The sequence below is a fragment of the Cajanus cajan genome, chromosome 3 (assembly GCF_000230855.2).
Source record: "Cajanus cajan strain Asha chromosome 3, NIPB_CcT2T_4, whole genome shotgun sequence".
Lineage (NCBI taxonomy): Eukaryota > Viridiplantae > Streptophyta > Magnoliopsida > Fabales > Fabaceae > Cajanus > Cajanus cajan.
This window is the reverse complement of record NC_138519.1, coordinates 53,612,827-53,636,949: the sequence shown is the minus strand read 5'-3', so window position 1 is coordinate 53,636,949 and position 24,123 is coordinate 53,612,827. Positions and strand designations below refer to the sequence as shown.

The window sequence follows — 24,123 nt, the reverse complement described above, 5'->3', positions numbered from 1 at the left end:
TTTTTATCTAATCAACTTATGTGTGGACAGTCTTTCATTCTATGTTGTCCTTCGTCTAGTTACTCTTTTTGACTTTTGTTTGGATATTTGTGATGTGCTTTGTCCTAACTCATCTGTATTGTCTGATACTTGACCATCTTCTTTTTGTGTTAGGCTTGGCTTCGTTTGGTACATATGTTTGTTCTTCATTTTACATGTTCTTATGTTTTTTTGAAACACTAACACACTTGTTAGAGATAACAACATGTATTATATTTGTCTCACTCAAAACCTTGTTCGGAGTTTCTTCGTCTGACTTAACATTTTCTACCTTCAAGCTTTGGAAGTTGAGGCTTTGGTGTTATTATGCATCTTTAGTGTTATAGACTTGTTCCTCCTTTGACTTATATTGTAGCTAAAGCTGTGACACCCTCTACCCCAACATACATATACTGTAAATATAAAAAATATAAAAAATTTCATCATTAAAAATCAAATTTCCAGTCACGTAAGGGTAAAGAGTTCACATTCATAAACTTAATCCAAATAACATGCCGGTAAAATTACAAAGAAATAAAACTGAATTTTCTAAAATAATTTAATAAGAACATCTTTAAACTAATTCTATCTATGTCCCGATGTCACATGTCCTATCAGAGCAAAACCTAACATAGAAGCCTAAGCTTCATCACCAACATCCTCAGCCTCACGCTGATGATCACCTGTATAATAGTCAAAACAGAACAACACGAGAAAAGGGAGTGAGAAACATCTCACTCTGGCTCACAGTGTAGAAATATACGCCGAATAGCCAAACACAAACAAAATAAGTATAACATAGATAAATTAATAATAACATCACACTCATCCAAGACATAAACCATCACTTTATCATATAACATTAAGAATGCATATGCATGGACACGGACTACATATTATCATGCATGTGGCGCCAGTAAAACATCACATGGCATATTGCCGCTAGCAATACACGAAGAGTAGTCTAGGAGTACATGCCGGCTCACACCCTCTGCGCACTCTCACTAGAAGGATATACTACCAGAGTCTCGTCGGGATAGCTAAGCCGCGCAAGATACATCCCATGCACACAATGGGCGAGACTGGGACTTCCAAACCGAGCTATCCCCAAGGACTAATCCCCAAAGCTTTTACACTAGCCTTCTCTGGCGGTGTATTCCATATCGTACTCTTAAAACACTTATGCAAATGATGCATGTCATTCAAGACTCTATGCATTCTCATATCTCATTATCATTTCTCATTCCCATATTACATTATCATGTCTCATTATCACTTTTCACATCATCTCATCATATTCACATAGTCATCACTTTTCACATCATCTCATCATATTCACATAATCATCATTTTTCACATCATCTCATCATATTCACATAGTGTCTACAGAGCACTCAAAATCATATCAAAACTGATCTATTTTCAAAAATAAACACATATTTATACATCTCATTCAACAAGGAATACATCAAAACAATCAGAAAGCAAAACAGAAAACATTCATATTTTGCCTGTTTCTGGGAACCCACAGAGCACTCTAATTCATATCAAAACTTGTTTATTTTCAAGATTATATACATATTTACACTCAGCAAATATCAAGAAACACAACAAAAAACTCAGAAGGTAAAACAGAAAACATTTAAAATTTTCCTCTTACAATTATCAATGCATTCCCTTAGGGTTTCCCATAGGAACCCATAGAAATCTCAATTCATACGATTAATTACATATAAGAAAACAATAGGCAAAACAGATACAATTGGAAAAAACCCCTCATACATAAGCATACAAAAAATGCAACAAACACAGGATTGGGGGCCAATCCCACTACCCAGCATACAATCCCACACCCAGAGCGAGGTTTCTCACTCCCCCCTTACCTCGATAAGCAGGAGCCGAATCTTGTTGGAAGCCCCCTCTAGGTTCCCCTTCGTCTTCAGAGAGAAAGGAGGGAGAAGATTAGAAAATGAAAAAATGAGTTTTAGAGAGTGAAAAACGTTCTATTTATAAGCATCAGGTCGCGGCCAGAATGGCCAGTTCCGAATCTGGAACGGCCCGTTCTGGACAAATAAAACATGTCTAAAAACCTCTCCAAGAACGGCTCGTTCCAAAACCAGAACGGCCCATTCTGGGGTTTTCGGAACGGCCCGTTTCAAGGTGGAACGGCCCGTTTCAAGGTGGAACGACCCGTTCTGAGCACATAGAACATGTACAAAAATCTCTCCCAGAACGGCCCGTTCCAAACCAGAACGGCCCGTTCTGAGTCAAGACTTCGTCCTTTAAAAACACATCCGGAACGGCCCGTTCCAGAGCTACAAAAATTCAGGATTGTTAATTAATAAATAAATAAATAACATATATATATATATATCAAATTAAAATAAAATATCAAAACAATTTAAAACATGATTTTCTTCAAATAATAATTATAACAAAATATCATAATTAATAATATTATACAAAATAATTTTCATAAATGATTATTATTAAAAACCTTTAAAACTTCAATCAAACCCATTTAATTAATCAAAATAATTATAAGAAAATAATCTTCATAAATACAAAAATAAATAATAATTATTCATTGTATTAGTAGAAAAATTCGGGGTGTTACAATTCTCCCCTCCTTTTAAAAATTTCGTCCCCGAAATTACCTGAAACAAATAAAAATGGATATGTCTCCTGCATTTGACTTTCTAATGTTTCAACTTAGACTTCTGGAATACTACACATGAGTCCACAACTTCCTCTACTCCTCTCTTCACCTTAGACCACCACGCTTCCGCTACGCCACTCTCATACATCCGCCTAAGGTCTTAATCCATCTCAATAACTCCTAAGTGAATACTAAGAGTACACTTATTGTCTTCTTCTAAGATCATCTTCCTTAATTCGGGATTATTAGGCACATAGATTCTATCCTGAAACCACAAAACACCATCAACTTCCACTCGAAAAGGGCTATCTATACCTTTACCAATCCTCTCCACTTGGTTCATTAAGAAAGGATCTAACTCTTAGGCTTCTCTAATCTCATCCATTAATTCACTAGTCACCTTCGACATACTCAATTCAATGCTTCTAAGGGTAAGCTCACAAATCAAGCTTAAATCTCTAAACTCTTCAATCAAATTTAACCTTTAAATTATCAAAACGATAGATGAAAGATCATCCTACTCAAGGCATCTGTCACCATATTGCCTTTACCCAGATAGCAACTGAGATTAAAATCCTAATCCTTAAGAAATTCCAACTATCTCCTTTGGTCAAAAGATATTTAAGACTCTAACAATCGCTAAATACCTCAAGCTTAGAATCATATAAGTAGTGTCTCCAAATCTTAATGTAATATCATAACCACTAACTCATAGATAAGGTAGTTCCTCTCATGAATTTTCAATTGCCTAGAAACATAAGCTACTACCTTTCCTTCTTGCATCAACAATGCATCCAAATTCATCTTATAAGTACTACTATATACCACAAAAATCTTACTAAAATCCAATAATATTAACACTAGTCAATCTTGCCTTAAGTGTTGGAACTACTCTCATACTTACTATCCCACATAAATACAATACTCCTCCTAATGAACGTAGTTAAGGGCAATGCTATCTTAGAAATTCCTTCAATAAATCTCCAATAATAATAAGCTAACTTCATAAAACTCTTACCCTCACTAACTGATTTAGATATCTCCCCACTTAAACACAACTTCTACCTGAGACAGATCCATGTTTACCTCAACTGGAATTTACAGGAACTAGAAAACTTATCTCATACAATCAAAATAAATAAATCAATCAATCAATCAATCAATACATAAAATAAAATAAGATAAAATAAAATAAAATAGTAATACTTAGATAACTTAACATACAACCGTCTTGGATATATCTCCACCCTCAACTACAATATTATCATATCACACCCTAAGATCAAGCTCACTAACCACACAACATTCACCAATTGATCCCTAAGGTCATCTATCCACATATCAACATACATGCATATTAAATCATATTAAAATACCTACTTTAAACCTTCATATATACCATGCATAAGTATGTACATGAACAACCTTTACCACATAGCATCATACAACCTTAAACAACCTCTCAATCCACATAAAAACACCCCAAAACATCTTAACAAAATCAATTCTTATCCTTGCATTGCCTACTAACCCGAAAACATTATTACAGCCTACTTCTCCTTTCAACAACTATCAAAGAAAATAACACACAGAGAGTTCTACTCATCCAAATGATCTCAAACCTATCTCAAAAGAAAGCTAAGAGAATAAGATACAACTCCTATGAAGACATAAGATTCTAAAAAGATCATCTTCTTAGCTAAAAATTTCAAAAACCGCAGCAGATATACTCAGCGCTTACAGCTAGACCTTTGATCACCAAAGTAGCTATAACTAGAGTTCTAGACCTCCGTTTTACCTGATTCCAGTTCCATTGGAAAGATAACGTCCAAGGCTACAACTTTTCTGAAGACCATAAAATCTAAATCTGTCAATATAGTACTCATACTGGCACAAAAAAACTGCAGCGAAAATATCCTCTACACCAAACAGCAATAATATATCAATATATCTAAGGCCACAAAAATACCTCAACCCTTCCAAACTCACACCTCAACTCCATATTCAAGCTTTCCACTACAAATCTAAACCAAACAACTCACATATTCAGTACAAAAGGCTTAGAAAATAAAATTCACATGCTACCTAAACCATAAAAGGTCAACATGCAACCATCAAACTCTAGAAATCATCAACACTTCAATCTCCTTAAGAATACCAAAACTCCAATTCTCAACATACACCATCCTTGGATTCTATCGCTACAACTATAGCTTTCAAAAATTTCACCAATCGTAAACTCTTAATACACTAAAAAATAAAAATCATCTCTTACCCAAATCTAAGGCCTCAATAGTTCCTACAATATTAGCACAATATCTCGTCTATCACAGCTCGCACATATGCTTGCAACACAAGCGATATCACTCAACCACTACTTCTTACATAAGCAAGAAGTATCAAACAAATAAGCAATCATAAGAATGAAGAAAAGCGGTCATAATGGTATTAGCTAAAACTATCATGACTATCATTCCTCTAATTACAAAATAACAATATCAAACTCAACAATATCAACACAAGAAGAACATCATCATCATCAAAGCAAAACATCACCATAGTACACAACAAACAAGACACAGTCAGAGTACACAACAGAGTCGTGATAAGTACATAGCTCACGGCCGATTGGATCAACCTGGCTCTGATACCACTTAATGTGACACCCTCTACCCCAACATACATATACCGTAATTATAAAAAATATAAAAATTCTCATCATTAAAAATCAAATTTCCAGCCACGTAAGGGTAAAGAGTTCACATTCATAAACTTAATCCAAATAACATGCCGGTAAAATTACAAAGAAATAAAACTGAATTTTCTAAAATAATTTAATAAGAACATCTTTAAACTAATTCTATCTATGTCCCGATGTCACATGTCCTATCAGAGCAAAACCCAACATAGAAGCCTAAGCTTCATCACCAACATCCTCAGCCTCACGCTGATGATCACCTGTATAACAGTCAAAACAGAACAACACGAGAAAAGGGAGTGAGAAACATCTCACTCTGGCTCACAGTGTAGAAATATACGCCGAATAGCCAAACACAAACAAAATAAGTATAACATAGATAAATTAATAATAACATCACACTCATCCAAGACATAAACCATCACTTTATCATATAACATTAAGAATGCATATGCATGGACACGGACTACATATTATCATGCATGTGGCGCCAGTAAAACATCACATGGCATATTGCCGCTAGCAATACACGAAGAGTAGTCTAGGAGTACATGCCGGGTCACACCCTCTGCGCACTCTCACTAGAAGGATATACTACCAGAGTCTCATCGAGATAGCTAAGCCGCGCAAGATACATCCCATGCACACAATGGGCGAGACTGGGACTTCCAAACCGAGTTATCCCCAGGACTAATCTCCAAAGCTTTTACACTAGGGGGCCTTCTCTGGCGGTGTATTCCATATCGTACCCTTAAAACACTTATGCAAATGATGCATGTCATTCAAGACTCTATGCATTCTCATATCTCATTATCATTTCTCATTCCCATATCACATTATCATGTCTCATTATCACTTTTCACATCATCTCATCATATTCTCATAGTCATCACTTTTCACATCATCTCATCATATTCACATAATCATCATTTTTCACATCATCTCATCATATTCACATAGTGTCTACAGAGCACTCAAAATCACACTAGTGGAAAAAAGGCTTTTAAAATCGATTATTTTGGACTTTTAAAATCGGTTATGGAACCGATCTTAAAAGAGCCGATTTTGAAAAGGTAGACTTTTAAGATCGGTTATCAACCGATTTTAAAAGAGACTTTTAAAATCGGTTGATTTATAACCGATCTTAAAAGTCTTGACTTTTAAAATCGGTTATAACAGCAACCGATCTTAAAAGTCTACTTTTAAAATCGGTTGTTATATAACCGATCTTAAAAGTCAAGACTTTTAAAATCGGTTGTTTTGTAACCGATCTTAAAAGTCAAGACTTTTAAAATCGGTTATGTAACAACCGATTTTAAAAGTCTACTTTTAAAATCGGTTATGGCATAACCGATCTTAAAAGTAGTGATTTTTTTTTGTATATTTGACTTGTTTTGAGAGCAGCTCAGAACAAAAAACTTGCAGAAAAACCAGACAGTTTAAAATATTTTCTCAATGAAGCACAAATCGCATACAAATGACAAGATGATAAATGTTAATCATATATATATAATTGAATAGTTTTAAATACATCTAATACATAAATGGACTACATTGCTCAATGAAATGTAAGTTCTAACTAGTTGAAGCAATACTATAAAACATAAGCCCAAACTAGTTAAAGTAATGGTCAATAAAAAATGTGGCCCATTGCTCCCTAATGATGTTTATGTCTTCTAGCGGCAATGGTGATTGATCTATGAATATCTGTTAAGAAAAATTAAAATAATTAGTAATAATTCATAAAATATATAGAATGGGAAGTTAAAACAAAAACTTTCAAAATTGTAAAACTTACTTCAGTCCACCCAGATACTATTTGTGAATCGACAATAGTATGCATTGTCTTCATTACATAGTATCCGCACTCATAATTTCCTTTTTGTTTGAGACTACAAAAAGAATATAAAATCAATTTCAATAGAATAGTAATTAAAAAAAATTACTAAATTACTTAAAAAAAATATCATTGCTAGAATTAAAATCTTACTTTAGGAGAGACCCAACTCATTTTTTTCTTCATCTTTGAACCCTTAAGTATATGATATCCTTCCATGGCCCTAATTATAAAATGATATTATGATTAGTGTAAAGTCAAATGTAATGATAATCAATAAAAGAAATTAGATATTTTTAAACAATTTACCTATCTAATAAATCAAGTATGTTTATTTGTAATATTTTTTGTAATTAGCTTATTATCCTTATTCATATATTCTTAAGGATTTATTGAATTGTTTATTCATACAAGAATTGATATATAAAATCCAACCGTTAATATAAATTCAGTGATTTTTTTATTTTCTCTCTATTTATCTTCTTATTTAATCATATTAATTATTTATCACATTTATATTTTTCTCTCTTTTTCTAGTCTAGTATATATGATAACAAGGTGTACATCTATTAATTTTGTATGAACAAACCGAGGAAGTTACCACTGCCAGTTTGATTGACGTGTCACTTTAAAAGGATGCCACGTGATCATGTATGACCACTTACTTTTTACATTTAAATGCAAGAAAGATGAATGTTGTAAAATTAAAACTTCACTTCTCGTTCATAAAATTCTTAATTGTAGAGTGAATTATTATTCGGTTGAAGGAATAGGTTGAAATCTAAGGTTGGGGTCACCTGTTCAAATAATTAACATTTAGGTGCTCATTTTGGAAAGACTTTAACTCTAGGGTATTTCTATTTGTTTTCCCTTTCATTTCTTCTCTTTCTAGGTTATGGTGAAAGACATTGAGCAGAATAACCAGATAGCACCCAGAATTTTCTCTCTCGCGTAAGTTGGTTCATGTGATTTTAATACTTACCTGTCTTATCATTCTTCTCATGTTTTCAGCAAATCCATTCATATATGTACAATTTCAGCAAACATGTGGCTTTGGCACCGGAAGTTCTATTATGGAGCTGAAAAACTGACTTCACCGGGCTTTCATATTTTTGGAAACTACTACTCTCATAACCTTTTTATTTCTAATTTTATGATCTGTTTCTTTTATTTACTAACTAACCAAAATGGGAACATTTCTTAGACAATAGGAAATCAACAGGGAAAATAGTCACTACTGGAAATAAACATGTTTATTATTTATGAGAATGAGAGATTACAGAGGAACCAATATTCCTATTGCCAAGTGCTAAGCTCCTATAGGGGGCAAGGCTCTCTGCTCATAACTAACCATCAGATTGTTCATAGCTCTCCATCTCTTTCTCTTCCCTAAGCTCCCATATAACTAAATTCCTCTTACAAAACCTGCTATATTTTTTTATATAAGTTTTTATTCTATTTCTCTTTTTTTATTCTTAAAATTTTTCACACAAGGTAGAAGTTTGTTTCTAATATATAAGAGTTAATTTAGAAAGTATTTAAAATTTTGAAATATGTAAAAATTAAAGAAGTGTAAAGATCGAGTAGAAAGAAGTAGCTTCAATCATATGCAAGTATTGATAATAAAATGTCACCTGTAGTTTCACAAGACCAGATCGTAGTTCAGAGGCGTATCCAAGCTTCTTAGCAAAGGCATCAGCCTGCATAAATACACAACCAAAATCAAAAGGAGAAATAGCACACACACATGGAAGATCAAGTCTATGCTTGGTCTTGGTTGGAGTTATAAAAGGGTAGGTGAAAATGGAAATGTATTTGGACAAAGTAACTGGTAAACAAAATACATTGACAAGAAAAGAGGGATGAAAAGAGAAGAAAAAGCAAGTAACCTGAAATTCAAATGATCTGCTCACAAGGTTCAAACCAAAGCTGACCAATTGTTGTAGGGGGATTACAGTATGCTGCAATTAAATGCAGGTGAAAGGATGTCAAGTGCTACGGAAATAAAATCAGCCAAGGTTATATAAAAAGAATAATGGCACGGAGGCTCAAACTTGGGACCTCCTGCAAAATACTTAATTAACTATTTCGAATGCTTAAACATTATATATATCATGTTAATTGAATATAGACCATGCAGGTAGCAGGTTATCTTAAAAGAAAAAAATATAATCAGATTGTTAATTGATTCTGATTATATAGTGTAATTAAAAGAAGAGGAACATACAATTATAATGAGATAAATAACAGAAATGGAAAGTAACTAAAAGTTAGTATCAATTATGATCATGGTAAAGGAGTTTAATAATAATGAAAATGATTGATCCAAGCAATGTGACACCAGTTATCCTAAACAAGTGTTTTTCAAAGATCAGTTACACAAAAGGTGCCAAGGTCAAAAAGAAGCCTCATAGAGACTGGTTGGTTAGTTATTAGATTTTGATACCATGACTACATATGAAGCAGTTAGACTAAAAGATGCTCAAGAAAAGAACACGATGATCGTCATTAACCATGTTACAAGAATTACATGACACTGACAACTAACAACCACGGTCATATTAACCTTAACAAGAGAAGGAAAATTTATGCTTCAAAACTATTCCTAGTTTATTTTATGATGAACAATGGTTTATATAAGTGGCACTTATCTTGAGGGAGTGCCTACCTTGAGAAGAGAGGAAGGGTTAGGAGTGTACATGGATTGGTTTTTCCAAAAAAACTGCACCGAACTGAACCTCACCATTTTACTGAACCGGTTTATAAACCATTTGAACCACTTTAATAAACTGGTTTAAAAACTGAATTGCTTTAATAAACAGGTTTATAACCGGGTTTAAAATTAGTTTCATAACCAAACCTAATTTTGAACTAGTTTTAAGAAATGAACTGGTTTTAAACCAATTTTAAAGAATTGATTTTTCTATATTTTTTTCTGCTATAAAAGCATCACAAACCAGTTTATTGCCTTTTCATATATTAAAATCAGTTTCAAAACCTATATTTTTTCTGTTATAAAAACGTCAGCAGTTTAATGATGTTTCCTATATATAAAGGTAGTGTAAATAAAAAGGCATAGTACAGCGAATGAACCAAGTTCCAATTAATAAGCCACAATAAGCAACCAAAAATATCAAATATCAGAACGCAAAAGTGCACGATGAGGCAATTCCCATTCTAGGTCAAATATGTATGATACAACACTCATAGAAACAAATCAGTTGTAGAAGTATTTGACAATTCATAATTTAAACCACCAAATTAACAAATATAAAATCACATAATTAAGACAGAGAGTGAAAAATAGCGAAATAAATAAGGCATAGTGCAAAGGCAAATAAAAATAAATAAAAAAAAGTAATGAGTAAGGTAAACATGAAGGAAACAAGGTTTGAAAGAAGGAATATAAAAAAACCTGGTCGTGATAGTTGTAGCGTCGACGAGCACCGAAAGCGAAGCTAATGCCCTTGGCCATGTCTCTGTCGTACATGGCTCTTCGCGAGGGATCAGACAAGGTCTCGTAGGCCTCCTGCAGCTAAATAAACCTCTTGGTGTGCTCCTCCACCCTATCGGGGGGCAACACGTCAGGGTGGTACTTGCGCGCGAGTTGCTTGTACGCGCTCTTGATCTCTGTGATGGAACCCGATTCCGGTATCCCCAATAGGTCGTAGAAGCTGACTTCCATTACCAAACCCTCCCTTAGGGTTGCCCGAGGAAACGCCTGGGCCAGGGCCGCCTCCCCGTGGGCCGGCCCAACACCCGACTCCCCCCCGACGCCCAGAATCGTTGCTCGCTTCCCGGAATGCTTATGCCGTAACACCGCATCTTTCTCTCTCTCTCTGCCTTTCTCAATTCTCAAAAGAAAAACTAGTAGTTGCGTTGCGACGATGGAGGAAGAAGAAGACCAACAGAAGCTTTCATCAACAAAAACGAAGCTTTAGTGAGGTCCCTAGTCCGCGAAGAGGGTCACATATACTCCCTCGCCGCAACCAAGTAAAAACATTCGCGTGTGGAAGAATCAGAAGGAGTTTGCAAGGTTTTAGTGAAAGCCATCGTGAATGGGTAGAAACCCTAAGCACGAATGAAGGAAAGGGCAACAAAAAGCTTAAAAACGAACCTGAAGCCGAACAGACAGCTGCCTCTTTGTGAACCTGGACGAACAAAGCAGATAGTGGAGGCCGAAATTGTTGAAACGTAAAAGGGAACATAGAAAGGAAAATCGATTATCGTAGCTTAGTTATAGGATATTTAAGATCGGTTATCCAGGAATCGATTTTGTATGTTGTATACAAAATTGGTTGCTTTATAACCGATTTTAAAAGTAGTAAAAAAGACATGATTTAAAATCAGTTAAATGATTTTAAAAATACTTTTTAAAATCGGTTATATTTGAACCGATTTTAAATGTATACCTTTTAAGATCGGTCATAAAATAACCGATCTTAAAAGTACTTTTAAGATCGGTTAAATTTGAACCGATCTTAAAAGTGTTCATATTATTTACAAAATTGTCACCGCGTCACTTTTAAGATCGGTTACCTTGTAACCGATCTTAAAACTCCGATTTTAAATCCAATTTTTGCACTAGTGTCATATCAAAACTAATCTATTTTCAAAAATAAACACATATTTATACATCTCATTCAACAAGGAATACATCAGAACAATCAGAAAGGAAAACAGAAAACATTCATATTTTGCCTGTTTCTCATAGGGTTCCCACAGGAACCCACAAAGCACTCTAATTCATATCAAAACTTGTTTATTTTCAAGATTATATACATATTTACACTCAGCAAATATCAAGAAACACAACAGAAAACTCAGAAGGTAAAACAGAAAACATTTAAAATTTGCCTCTTACAATTATCAATGCATTCTCTTAGGGTTTCCCATAGGAACCCATAGAAATCTCAATTCATACGATTAATTACATATAAGAAAACAATAGGCAAAACAGATACAATTGGAAAAAACCCCTCATACATAAGCATACAAAAAATGCAACAAACATAGGATTGGGGGCCAATCCCTCTACCCAGCATACAATCTCACACCTAGAGCAAGGTTTCTCACTCCCCCCCTTACCTCGATAAGCAGGAGCCGAATCTTGTTGGTCGCCTCCTCTAGGTTCCCCTTCGTCTTCAGAGAGAAAGGAGGAAGAAGATTAAAAAATGAAAAAATGAGTTTTAGAGAGTGAAAAACGTTCTATTTATAAGCATCAGGTCGCGGCCAGAACGGCCTGTTCCGAATCTGGAACGGCCCGTTCTGGACAAATAAAACATGTCTAAAAACCTCTCCAAGAACGGCCCGTTCCAAAACCAGAACGGCCCGTTCTGGGGTTTTCGAAACGGCCCGTTCTGAGCACATAGAACATGTACAAAAATCTCTCCTAGAACGGCCCGTTCTGAGTCAAGACTTTGTCCTTTAAAAACACATCCGGAACGACCCGTTCCCAAAGTGGAACGGCCCGTTCCAGAGCTACAAAAATTCAGGATTATTAATTAATAAATAAATAAATAACATATATATATATATATCAAATTAAAATAAAATATCAAAACAATTTAAAACATGATTTTCTTCAAATAATAATTATAACAAAATATCATAATTAATAATATTATACAAAATAATTTTCATAAATGATTATTATTAAAAACCTTTAAAACTTCAATCAAACCCATTTAATTAATCAAAATAATTATAAGAAAATAATCTTCATAAATACAAAAATAAATAATTATTCATTTTATTAGTAGAAAAATTCGGGGTGTTACAAAAGTTCATGAACCTTGAGGGTACCAAATAACTTTTCAAAACATAAAGATTTTAAGTCTTTGAGTTCTCTCAAAGTTATAATTTGTGGTCTTCTTGTCTAGGAAAACTTCATAAAATTTTAGTAATATGGTTATAGTTATCATAAAATTTTCCAAGAGATCTCATGTTATTCAAAATGGTTTGACATATACTAAAAATATGTTCAATAGTTTCATTTTTATCCATTTTAAAAAGTTCATATTGATGCATAAGTATATTGATTTTAATGTTTTTTTTAACTTGTGAGGTTCCCTCATAAGTTAAAGTCAAGGTTGTTGATCAAGCTCAAGATGAAGACATGGTCCTAGTTGGTTTTGATGATTACAAATAAGTCTCTTGAGAGAGAAGAGTGTAACTTGCACTACTAGAAAAATTAAAATTAGAGAGGGAACAAATCCGTCACTAATTTTGATAAAATCCGTCACAAATCAATTAGTGACGGAATTTGTGACGGAAATAATTCCGTCACAAAATTTGGCGTCACAAAATATTTAGTGACGGATTATTTTTTCCGTCACAATTAGTGACGGAATTAAGGCATCACAAACAGTATAATTTCCGTCACTAATTTCTAATAATAAATGTTTAGAAATTAATAAAAATCCGTCGCAATTTGTGAGGGATTAAATCCCTCGCAATTTGTGAGGGATTAAATCCGTCACAAACTGTGATGACTTTAATTAAGTAGAATCCGTCGCAAATTGTGACGGATTTAATCCCTCGCAGTTTGTGAGGGATTAAATCCCTCGCAAATTGTGAGGGATTAAATCCGTCACAAACTGTGATGACTTTAATTAAGTAGAATCCGTCGCAAATTGTGACGGATTTAATCCCTCGCAGTTTGTGAGGGATTAAATCCCTCGCAAATTGTGAGGGATTAAATCCCTCACAAATTGTGAGGGATTAAATCCCTCTCTAACTGGGATGAATCCCTCACTAACTGTTGATGACTAAACTTGAGGGAACCATTTGTTTTTAAGAGTCTGGTAATCGATTACGTATACATGTAATCGATTACCAGACAATGGAAAATCATGTATTCAAAATTTACTTATTAAAAGGTTCTCTGGTAATCGATTACCTATTTATTGTAATCGATTACCAGAGCCTATTATTTAAACAATTTCAATCAAAACAAAAATATCAAGTTTTTTTTTATGAAAATGCATGATATCATTTAAAATGAAGATAAAAGAACAATACAGACATCAAGAGGAGTTCCCAAGATTAATGATGTGCTTAATCGGCAAGACAACACATGAAAAATAATGAATGACCTCTATCAGTGTAACTATGACAATAAAGCTTCATTGGAGTATATCCATAGCCATGATACTTTTCATCATTTAGAGATCAAAATCCACAAGGCACACATTTAGGCAAAGAAACCCCTTCAAACAATACACATGAAGCAACCTAATTTTACTAAGCTAGATTGCTTATATAGTGATGACCTTATACCTATCTACCAAACATACAATTAATAGAGGCAACATGTTCCAAATCAAATCATACAAAAATTCAAATATAGTCTCAGAGATAACAGACCTTAGATGGACCCTCCAAAACCTTGACAGTATCATTAACCAATATAGTCTTCCTCATCGTCGTTGTTGTCTTTCTCCTCTTCACAACCTCATTAAATATAAGGATAAGAATATGAATTAGATTCCAAGAAGCATTTAATGACTAGTGATTTTCTCATGTGTTTGTAATGGATATATTTTGTTAGAAAACAATCTCAAACTAAAAAAAAATAAAGAATGGACAATTTGTTAGAAAGCATCATGAACAACCTTTGATTTCATGCATGTCTCTAGATTATTGTATTAACACTATATATGAACCTTTGCAGGTGGCCAGGTGAATTACGTCTTAGCTTTAAGGCATTACAAGTTGTAGATACAATTAAGAAACAGAAATCATCTTGTTCCAAGACCCAAGAAGCAATTGATCAGATCAGACAGGAAATTGAGAGTTTTTCAGACACAATGCAGTCAGTGAAGAACGCTGGCCATGGACTTGGTTATAAAATTTTTCTAAATGAGCTTAAGGCTAGTTTACTTAAAATTGCTCTGGTTAGTCAAATGGAAGGTACACAGAAGGAGCTAAATGTAGCACTCAGCAAGTATGGGAAATTTCTTGAGAAATATTTCAACTCTGATATATCCAAGGCTTACAGAAATATTGACATTGATATAGAGAGAATATAGTTTGTACTGGGTGGTAGAAAGAAAGTTGAGGCAACCAATGGAAATGTTTGGTAGGATAGCTTAGGAGACTAAAATTTGAAGATCCATGTCTATGAAATAGTATTGAGCACCAAATTTTTGTAGTAAAGAACCGAAGATTCCAATGTTTTGTGGAAGATTGTTTCTGAAAATACTTATAAGAGGGAATGACATGAAGAAAGTAGAAGATTTTAAATTAAAGTTTAATGGTAATTTTTTTTTGTATTAATTGAAGTTTATAACTTCAAGAAGTCTTAGACCTTTCTTTAGGGTATTCCTGTATCTCAATGGTTTACTTCCCAAGAAAAATGAATCTTGCTAGAATTAGCGTAAGTAAAAAAGAATTGAGCTTATGCATTGTTTTCAAACCTAAAGATGAGTGGTGTATTATTGGAAGTATATGAAATTATGCATGTTAGTCAAGAGATCTACTGCATGTCTTTTCTTACCTAAAGATGAGTGGTGTATTCTTACCACTTTCATTTGAGATCTCAAATCAGTATGTTCCTATTTCTCATAAAATTCCATATACTTAAAAATGTTGTAAGTCAATTAAATTAAAATGACGTTATGTATCAAATTTCTAAAGACTAGGTCTATGGATACATTTTCTTTTGAAAAATAGAGGAAGCCTTATTTGAACAGTCAATTTGATTGATAATTCGAATGTGCGAAAGTCATACAGTAGAAAATAAGATTGGATCAGTTTGAATAATATGATATAATGTAAGGAAAAAAATGATAGGACTGAATATTAGCTTCCAGTTATACAAATATCTTTAAAGTAGAATAATAAAAACAGGACTCAATTTTTAAATCACGGCCTAATTGTGTGCAGCTAAGTAAACTTTTTTATATACTATCATCTACTAATTCTTTATGTTAATATCTCATTTAACTAAAAATGTTTTGAAATTAAGTTCAAATCATTTCAAATCTATTTTAAAATGCATTTTTTTAATATTTTTTTTAAAAAAAACTTGCAAGCACTCTATTGCTTCTATATTTACTATTCTTGATCAAAAATCAAGAATAGACCCCAAGGATGAGTCTGGAATGACACTGCCAGAGGTGAAGGGAGAGATTGAGTTTCACCAAGTCACTTTCAAGTATCCAACCAGGCCTAAGGTTCTTGTATTCAAAGATCTTTCTTTGACCATTCATGCAGGAGAGGTAAACTAACTAAATAATATATTGGTTTGATTGGTTTGATGCATAAATATCATCATAGGAACACATGATTCAATATGGCAAACTTTCTTAAGGGAGAATCTAAGAGTTTTATTACACTGATCAAACAATTGCTCTAGTAAACAAAAAAGGAATGTCAGTTACCTTATGAAAGACAACAGTGCGCCCAAAACCAGCCAACTCAGCAGTACAACAATGGTCCCACAAGCTTTTTCCAATTTGCACAGCAGCAAGGCCCACACCTCTAGCAGCACCCAAAACCAGCAACACCTGTAACACAATTCCACAACACAAAGAGAAGAGACAGTATAATAAACATTCCCACAAACATTCTATCTAATTTAATAATTTAAGGAGGTTTTAAAAACCTCTGCAAAATAACCTCTATTATTTAATATTTTTTTTGTAGTGAATATATCACACTACAAGGGTACTAATTGAAATCCAGCAAGACTATAAAATCTCCTATGCACCAATTAATAGATAAAAGTAGTTCACTCTAATAATCAAGTAAACAGGTTGATGATTACAAAATTGAATAAATATGCACCTTTCAGTCTGCCATTCAGCACCGAAGAAATTAGGACATATAACCGAAAGATGCACAAGGAACTGCCATAATCATGATGGCATTGCAGTAAATTAAGAAATCAATGCATGAACAATCAACAGTTTTGATCATATTTTTGAAATCGTCTCTTGAAATCTACAACAATTTTCATTTCTTCATCTTTGCTATGTTTGCGATTCCTCCAATCAGCATTAAGGAACCCGGCCAGAACCTGATTCATGTTTACAAGTGTAAACTCTTACTAATAAATACAAAGATTTTCTCTCAAAAAAAAAAATAGAAAGAGTTGCAATCTTATAACAAAAACATCTAATCATTGAAGACCTCTTCTTAAAAAGGAAATTGTTAAGAAATATATTGATACAATTCTATATTTGCTCAGTGCATCCCTATTGGACAGATACCTCACAACCAAATTGGGCAGGAAATCTCTCTTTCTCTTCAACATGATGCAGCAGAATTGTGCCACCTGGGATTTGAGCATAGAAGAAGCTTGAATCCCCATCAATTTACGTCTTTAAAAACTCTCTTCCATCAGAAATGCTATCAACTGGGTTGCATTAAAGACCATCAGAAATTCAATAATAAAAATGAATGGGCCCCATGAATCACAATTTGCCGCTCTTCTTGTTTAGAACCTACATCAAACAGTTAGTGGGCAAAACCAATCACACTGAAAAAATAAAATCTGCATAGCCAACAACATCCCCAACACATACATGCAGTTATACGCCACATAGAGCCTCAACGAGTACCTCCCCGTGACCAGCAGCTCCAACACATAAAGCGGCACCAGGTTGATTATAAACACATAACCCCCCACGCCGAAACCATGTAGAAATACCCAAACGCCGAGCCCAAAGCCCACGCCAGCGACCCAGTATTCACAGCCTTCACAAAGAGGTAAAACGTGAGCAAGAGGGCGAAGATTGCGACCCCCTCATTGTCGTAGGAGCCAGCAACGGAGCGGGAGATGTAGCCGGGGCAGATCGCGATGAGCGCGGCGGCAACGAGGCCGGCACCGGAGTCCCAAACCTCCTTGGCGAAGAAGTAAGCGACGAGGGTGGTGTTGGAGGCGAAGAAGAGGGCGGTGAGGACGCAGACCTCGCGGATGTGGACTGCGAGGCGGAAGAGGCGGAGGGAAAGGAGAACTAAGCAATTAGGTTTAGGGGTTTCTTTTTGGAAATGTACGAGAGAAAGGAAAGTGAATGATTTCCAGATTTTTTTTGGGTAGAAATTTGAGAGGGAAAAAATTAATTTACTCTAATTTTTTATATTTTAAAGAGGGAAAAAATAATTTAAGCGGGAAAATGAAAATTTTAATTAGAAGAGGTCATAAACCTCCATAGATTAAGTAAAAAAAAAATTGAACTTTTCAACTTTGCAACGTTAAATCAAATTCTTAAATTTTTAATAATTTACAAAAAATTTTAAAAATCTTTACAAAATAACCTCTCTTATTTAGCATTTTTTTTAGTGCAATCAGCTATTATTTGCAAGCAATATTAATATCCTTCCAACAAAGTATTAATATTTCTAATTAATTAAGATTCAATTTAATTTATAGTTTTAAGTTTTTAAAATTTCTTAAAGAATTTTTTAAATAATTAATAAAATGAATATCTACTTAATAAATAATAAAAGACAAAAAATGGGAATTCAAATTTCAAAATTCATTTAGTTAAATTTGAGAGAAAAATAAGTTTAGTTTAGAAACAAATAATAATGACATCTTTAAAAATAGAACAATGTCATATTTTACATATACATGAGTTTTGATTTGTAGGATAATTGATAATTATAAAATGTCAAGAAATAATTCTTATAACGAGGATGAGAAAATGACATGAAAGATAAAGTAGTTTTTAAATTAAAAAGAATAAAAAATAATTTCAAAAAAATAATAAGGATAAAAAAGTAAAAAGAATAAAAAAAAAGACTTACAAACTGAGTTATTTCAATTAATTTATAAAAATAAATTATAAACACTCATACTAAACAAGCTTATTTAATCGAATTAGCTTGTAAACTAGTTAAAATAACTTAATAAGCTACTTAAATGCCTTCTCTCAAACACAATCTAGATCGACAGATTTAAAAAAAAAAAAATCACTCTTAAGTATACCATATAACAACTCTCTGGTAGTATTGATTATTATTCTCAAATAAAAACCGAGTGATTTGAAAAGATTAGAGTTAGTTCTTAAAATATTTTAATATTGATCATTCAATTAAATAAATTAAATTCACATAATCAAGTCAAGAGATCAAAGTAATTGTTAAATATGTTTTTATCTTCATTGTGAAATTTAAAATATAAAAAAAAAAGAAATTAATATATATATATATATATAACAACACATAAATTTAGAAAAATTAAATCTAACTATATATAATTTTTTATTCATATTTATCACCCGATTATATAAAAATTGAAAATGAAATCAAGATAAATAAATTCAGAAGATAAAATCCAGAAAATCAATCTAATTCTAAATTTTTTGTTATATTTATAGCCTAATTCTAAAAGAAATATGGAAATAGAGGATACTCATCACTCATTTAAGTAAACATTGAAATTGAAATCAAAACAAATCTAGAAAGATCAAACAAATTCTAAAAAAGAATATTTTTGTTAAAATTTAAATTCATATTTTTTACTATAAATGAAAATATATAATATAGTATGTGACAAATTATAATGCATATAACAATTTAAGAAAAAAATAGTGAAAATAAAAATAATTTAATTGGAAATAATGTTATAATTAAATTTATATTGACAATGAATGAAATAAATGAAAAATATAATAGATTGTGTGGCAAATTATAAAATTGTCTAAATCCTCAATTCTAGCAGATAAATTGACTATTTGTTTGAAATTTATTGTCTTGGAAACTTTTTCTTTGTCATATGAAAATATTTTGCACACATTAAAATTAAAAACAAGATTTTCTACTAAATATTATCTTATATTAATTTTTAAAATTATTAAATATTTAAAAATTAGCTAATATTTATTTTTATAAAATTTATTTTAAAAATCTCAACATATAAATATATTTTTAAAATTAATTTTATCATGATGGAATCAAATTATCATATCTAACCTAATAATTTAAAATTTGAGATATTTGAATTGACTTAATTATCCAAACAAAATATTTTAAGAATGATAGAAATTGAAATCAAAGTAATTCAAATACCAAGAATTTAAAATTCCTTGAATTTGTAAAATTCTTCATCCAAACACACCATAAGAGAATGCAATCTTGAATTTGTAAAATTCTTCATCCAAACACACCATAAGAGAATGCAATTGTAAGAGACAATTATATGAGTAAGATGTTTATTGTATGAATTAGAATACTATGTAGGCTCTTAAGAGAATCCTGAGAGAAACAAACAAACTATGCAAGTTTATATTTTGCTTTTTGATTGTTCTGTTGTATTCCTTGTTGCAAGACATGTATGAATATCTATTTAATTCCACAAATACATGAGTTTTGATTTGAATTAAACATGTTTGGTATTTCAATTGTGAAAAATATTATGTTATTCAATTTTTGTTATTTGTGTTATGGTATGTGGGATAGAGGGTGTCACACAAATGATATATATTTATTATTAATAAATACATAATATATATATATATATATATATTATATTTTTATAATATTATTCATAAATTAATATCAATAATATTATTAGTATATTTATACATAAACTAATAATTTGATAAATATAACTTATTATATATTAATATACTTTTACAAAAATATAAATATACATATCTTATCTATTATATTTATATTTTTGTAAAAGTATATTAATATATACTAAGTTATATTTATCAAATTATCAATTTATCTATAAATATACTAAAAATATTATTGATATTAATTTATTAGCAATATTAAATTATTAATAATATATAAATTTTATTTATTTAGTAATAATAAATATATATCATTTGTTACATTAATAAAAATTATAGTATATGTTAACTTAAATAAGCAAATAATTGTATAATTTTAAATTATTATTATATATATATATATTAAAATTTTAAAATTATTAAATTTTTAATGGGAGAGATTCAAATTGCACAATTATGATTTTTGAGGGACTATAATTGTTCAATTAAAAATTAAACGACTAAAATTGCACAATTACAATCCTTTAGGGACTAAAATTATCCAATTAAAATCTTAGGGATCAAAATTGCACAATTACAATACTTGAGGGATCAAAAATGTAATTAAGCCAAAATTAAATTAATATTTTTTTTTTTAATTTCACAAGTTTTTTTTAAAATATTTTTAATGAATGTCTTAGTTTCTTATGTTCAAAATTGACAATTTTTTATTTAATTAAATGAATTTCATAATTTTTTTAGTCCTTTAATGAAATAAAATATTTTTAATTTTATTATTTTCTTAAAAAAAATTTAACATATTTTCTTTAATTATGCATAATTCTTAAATATAAAAGTTTCATAAATAAAATTTAATATTTTGAGAGGAAACAATTTGTCACAAATTTTTCACAAAATATTTTAACCTATTTGTGACGGAATTTTGAGAGGGAAAAATCCGTCACTAAATTGTTTCATTTTAGTGACGAAATTTGTGACGGATTTTTTAGAGAAGAAGTTCATTCCGTCACAAAATCCGTCACAAAATTTTTTTTTTATTTAGCGATGAAATTTGTGACGGATTTTTAGAGACGAAAATTTTTCCGTCACAAAATCCGTCACAAATTTTTTTTTTTTTATTCAGTGACGAAATTTGTGACGGATTTTTAGAGACGGAATATATTCCGTCACAAAATCCGTCACAAAAGTCAATAAATTCTAGTCCGTCACAAAACTTAAAATTCCCTCACAAAATCCGTCACTATTAGCGATGCTATTTTTTCCGTCACAAAATTCGTCACAAATATTAATTTTTCTAGTAGTGTTGTAGCTTACTTTGAGTTTTGAGTCTCTTGATAGATAGGAGTTCAAGTTATATCTTGTTTTGTGTGTTTTAAGCTTTGTTACTTGTGTACTTTGTGCTTGATAAGTATCTTAGCCTTTTATCTTTGCCTAGATGATGATTGATGATTTAGATATGTGTTAGAATTGAATTGTGAGGAAAAATGGAGATATTAAGTTTTCACTTAAAATAATCTATAATTTGCTCTATTTTTCAGTTACCTAAGGAGCAGTTGCTGTAATAATCGATTATTTAGCAAAATAAATTGATTATTTCAGAGACAGGTTTCTAGCATAATCAATTATTTCTTAAAATAATTGATTAAACCATTCTTAGTTGATTTTCAAAATTGCTAAGAATAAAATAATCGATTATTCATATAAATAATCAGTTAGAAAACTTATATATATATATATATATATATATATATATATATATATATATATATATATCATTTTTCACATTTTGAAAAGAGAGACTTGATTCTTTGTGATATCTTTTTTGAAAATACTCCTTAAGATACATTTTTCTTTTCAAGAAGAGGTTTTTTAACCTTTGTGGTAACCTCAAGAAAGTTTTTAAGAATTGATTTGATCATGTTCATGGGGTTGATTGACAATTGTAGGGTATTTTTTAAAATTAATTACGTAAATGAGGCTATTTTGAAACTATTTACACCTTTGGGGCAGTTTACTACAGTGTCGCTATGGCCTATAGCGACACTAGTGCCACGTGTATTTTTTTTTAGAAACCATGAAAGTCATATAATAAAAGTTGTCACAGCCGGTAGGGCTTCAACTAAAGTCGCTACAACCACTAACGACACACAACGACTTCATGTTCGGCTGGGAATTTAAAAAATAATAATTTAATGAAGTTGCTACAGACTATAGCGACACCAATTATTTATTATTTTTTAAAAATTAGTTTATTTAAATTTTGACATAACATTTTTAGAAAAATTAAATTTATTTTATAATTTTTAAAACTATCATATACTGTTTTTTTTAAGCAACTATCATATACTATTAAAAAATAAAGAAAAAAAATTATTTTTTAATTGAATTATTTAATATAAGAAATATAATTATGAAATATATATATATATATATATTATGGTAAATATAAATATAATAAAGTAAGTAATTTTTTTTACTAGCAGTAAAATATAAATTTTTCATATATTATTAAATAAATAAAATTAGTTTATAAATATTAATTAAAAATATGAAATTTAAAGTCTTTATGTTCCTAGCGATTTATTTGTTTGTTAAAATTTTATTTATATAATATGTAAATATATTAACGGTTTTAAAATATTAATTTATATTTTAAAAAATGAAGGTAATATAATTTTAAAAAAATAAATGTACAATAATTAAATAACGCCTAATTTTTTTTTTTATGAAAATTAATTAAATGAAGTCGCTGCAAGCTATAGCAACATCAATTAAATAATTTTTTAAAAAAATTATTTAAATTTTTTAACATATAGAATATTTAGAAAATTAAATTTATTTAATAATGTTTAAGACTAACATAAATTTAATTATAAAAAATTTAATTTATAAAATTTAATTTTTATGCAGTTTATTCAATGAAGTCGCTACAGTCTATTGCGACACCAATGTGGACCCACGTTTTATCTTCGATATTATTTATTTTTATTTTTTATTATAATTTAAATGAGTATCGCTATAGGTCATAACAATCATTGTAGTATATATACATATTCTACCACTTATATTTTGGTGACATTTGAAATCACATTGATAAGTATAATATTTGGAGTTCTGTATTCAAATTTGTGAGTGAAATTTTATTTTAATTGAAATAAAAATTATAGTTATTTGTACTAAAAAAATTATTTTGCAGATATTATGGATCAAGTTATAGCTTATATTTACATTGGAAGGATGTTTGAAAGTTCTAAAGGTGATACATTTGATGGACCAAGAAAAGAAATGTATATTAAACGAGGTTTAACTTTGGATATATTAAAGAAAAAGATTCACAACAAATTTCGTCTTCAGTCAAATCAAGTAATATTATCTGTAACTTATAGATTTGTAGTTTCACACCATGATGACAACATATATTCTTCATTGGAATTGAGCG

At 30.9% G+C, this 24,123-nt stretch overlaps 1 protein-coding gene across 5 annotated transcripts; it reads right to left on the bottom strand.

Annotated features, from left to right (window-relative positions):
• Positions 1–6,861: 6,861 nt before the first annotated feature.
• On the bottom strand, positions 6,862–18,222 carry LOC114915808 (CAAX prenyl protease 1 homolog). Of its 5 annotated transcripts, none has more exons than XR_014432480.1 (10): positions 17,745–18,222; positions 17,005–17,663; positions 16,599–16,724; positions 14,581–14,667; positions 10,628–12,354; positions 9,102–9,173; positions 8,847–8,912; positions 7,366–7,435; positions 7,174–7,267; positions 6,862–7,082 (listed from the first exon to the last, which is right to left on the bottom strand). XR_014432480.1 is itself a non-coding variant. In XM_083070953.1 (7 exons), exons 2-5 carry the CDS (start codon positions 10,700–10,702, stop codon positions 7,409–7,411), a joined length of 240 nt encoding a protein of 79 aa, XP_082927079.1. In that variant the 5' UTR covers positions 10,703–11,126; positions 11,330–11,510; the 3' UTR covers positions 6,862–7,082; positions 7,174–7,267; positions 7,366–7,408. The 5 variants fall into 5 exon arrangements, 2 of the variants coding, with proteins under 2 accessions (XP_082927079.1, XP_082927078.1); XR_014432481.1 differs by having other exon boundaries at positions 17,005–17,575; positions 17,745–18,221; XR_014432482.1 differs by lacking the exon at positions 17,745–18,222 and having other exon boundaries at positions 14,581–14,658; positions 17,005–17,150.
• Between the last annotated feature and the right edge of the window lie 5,901 nt (positions 18,223–24,123).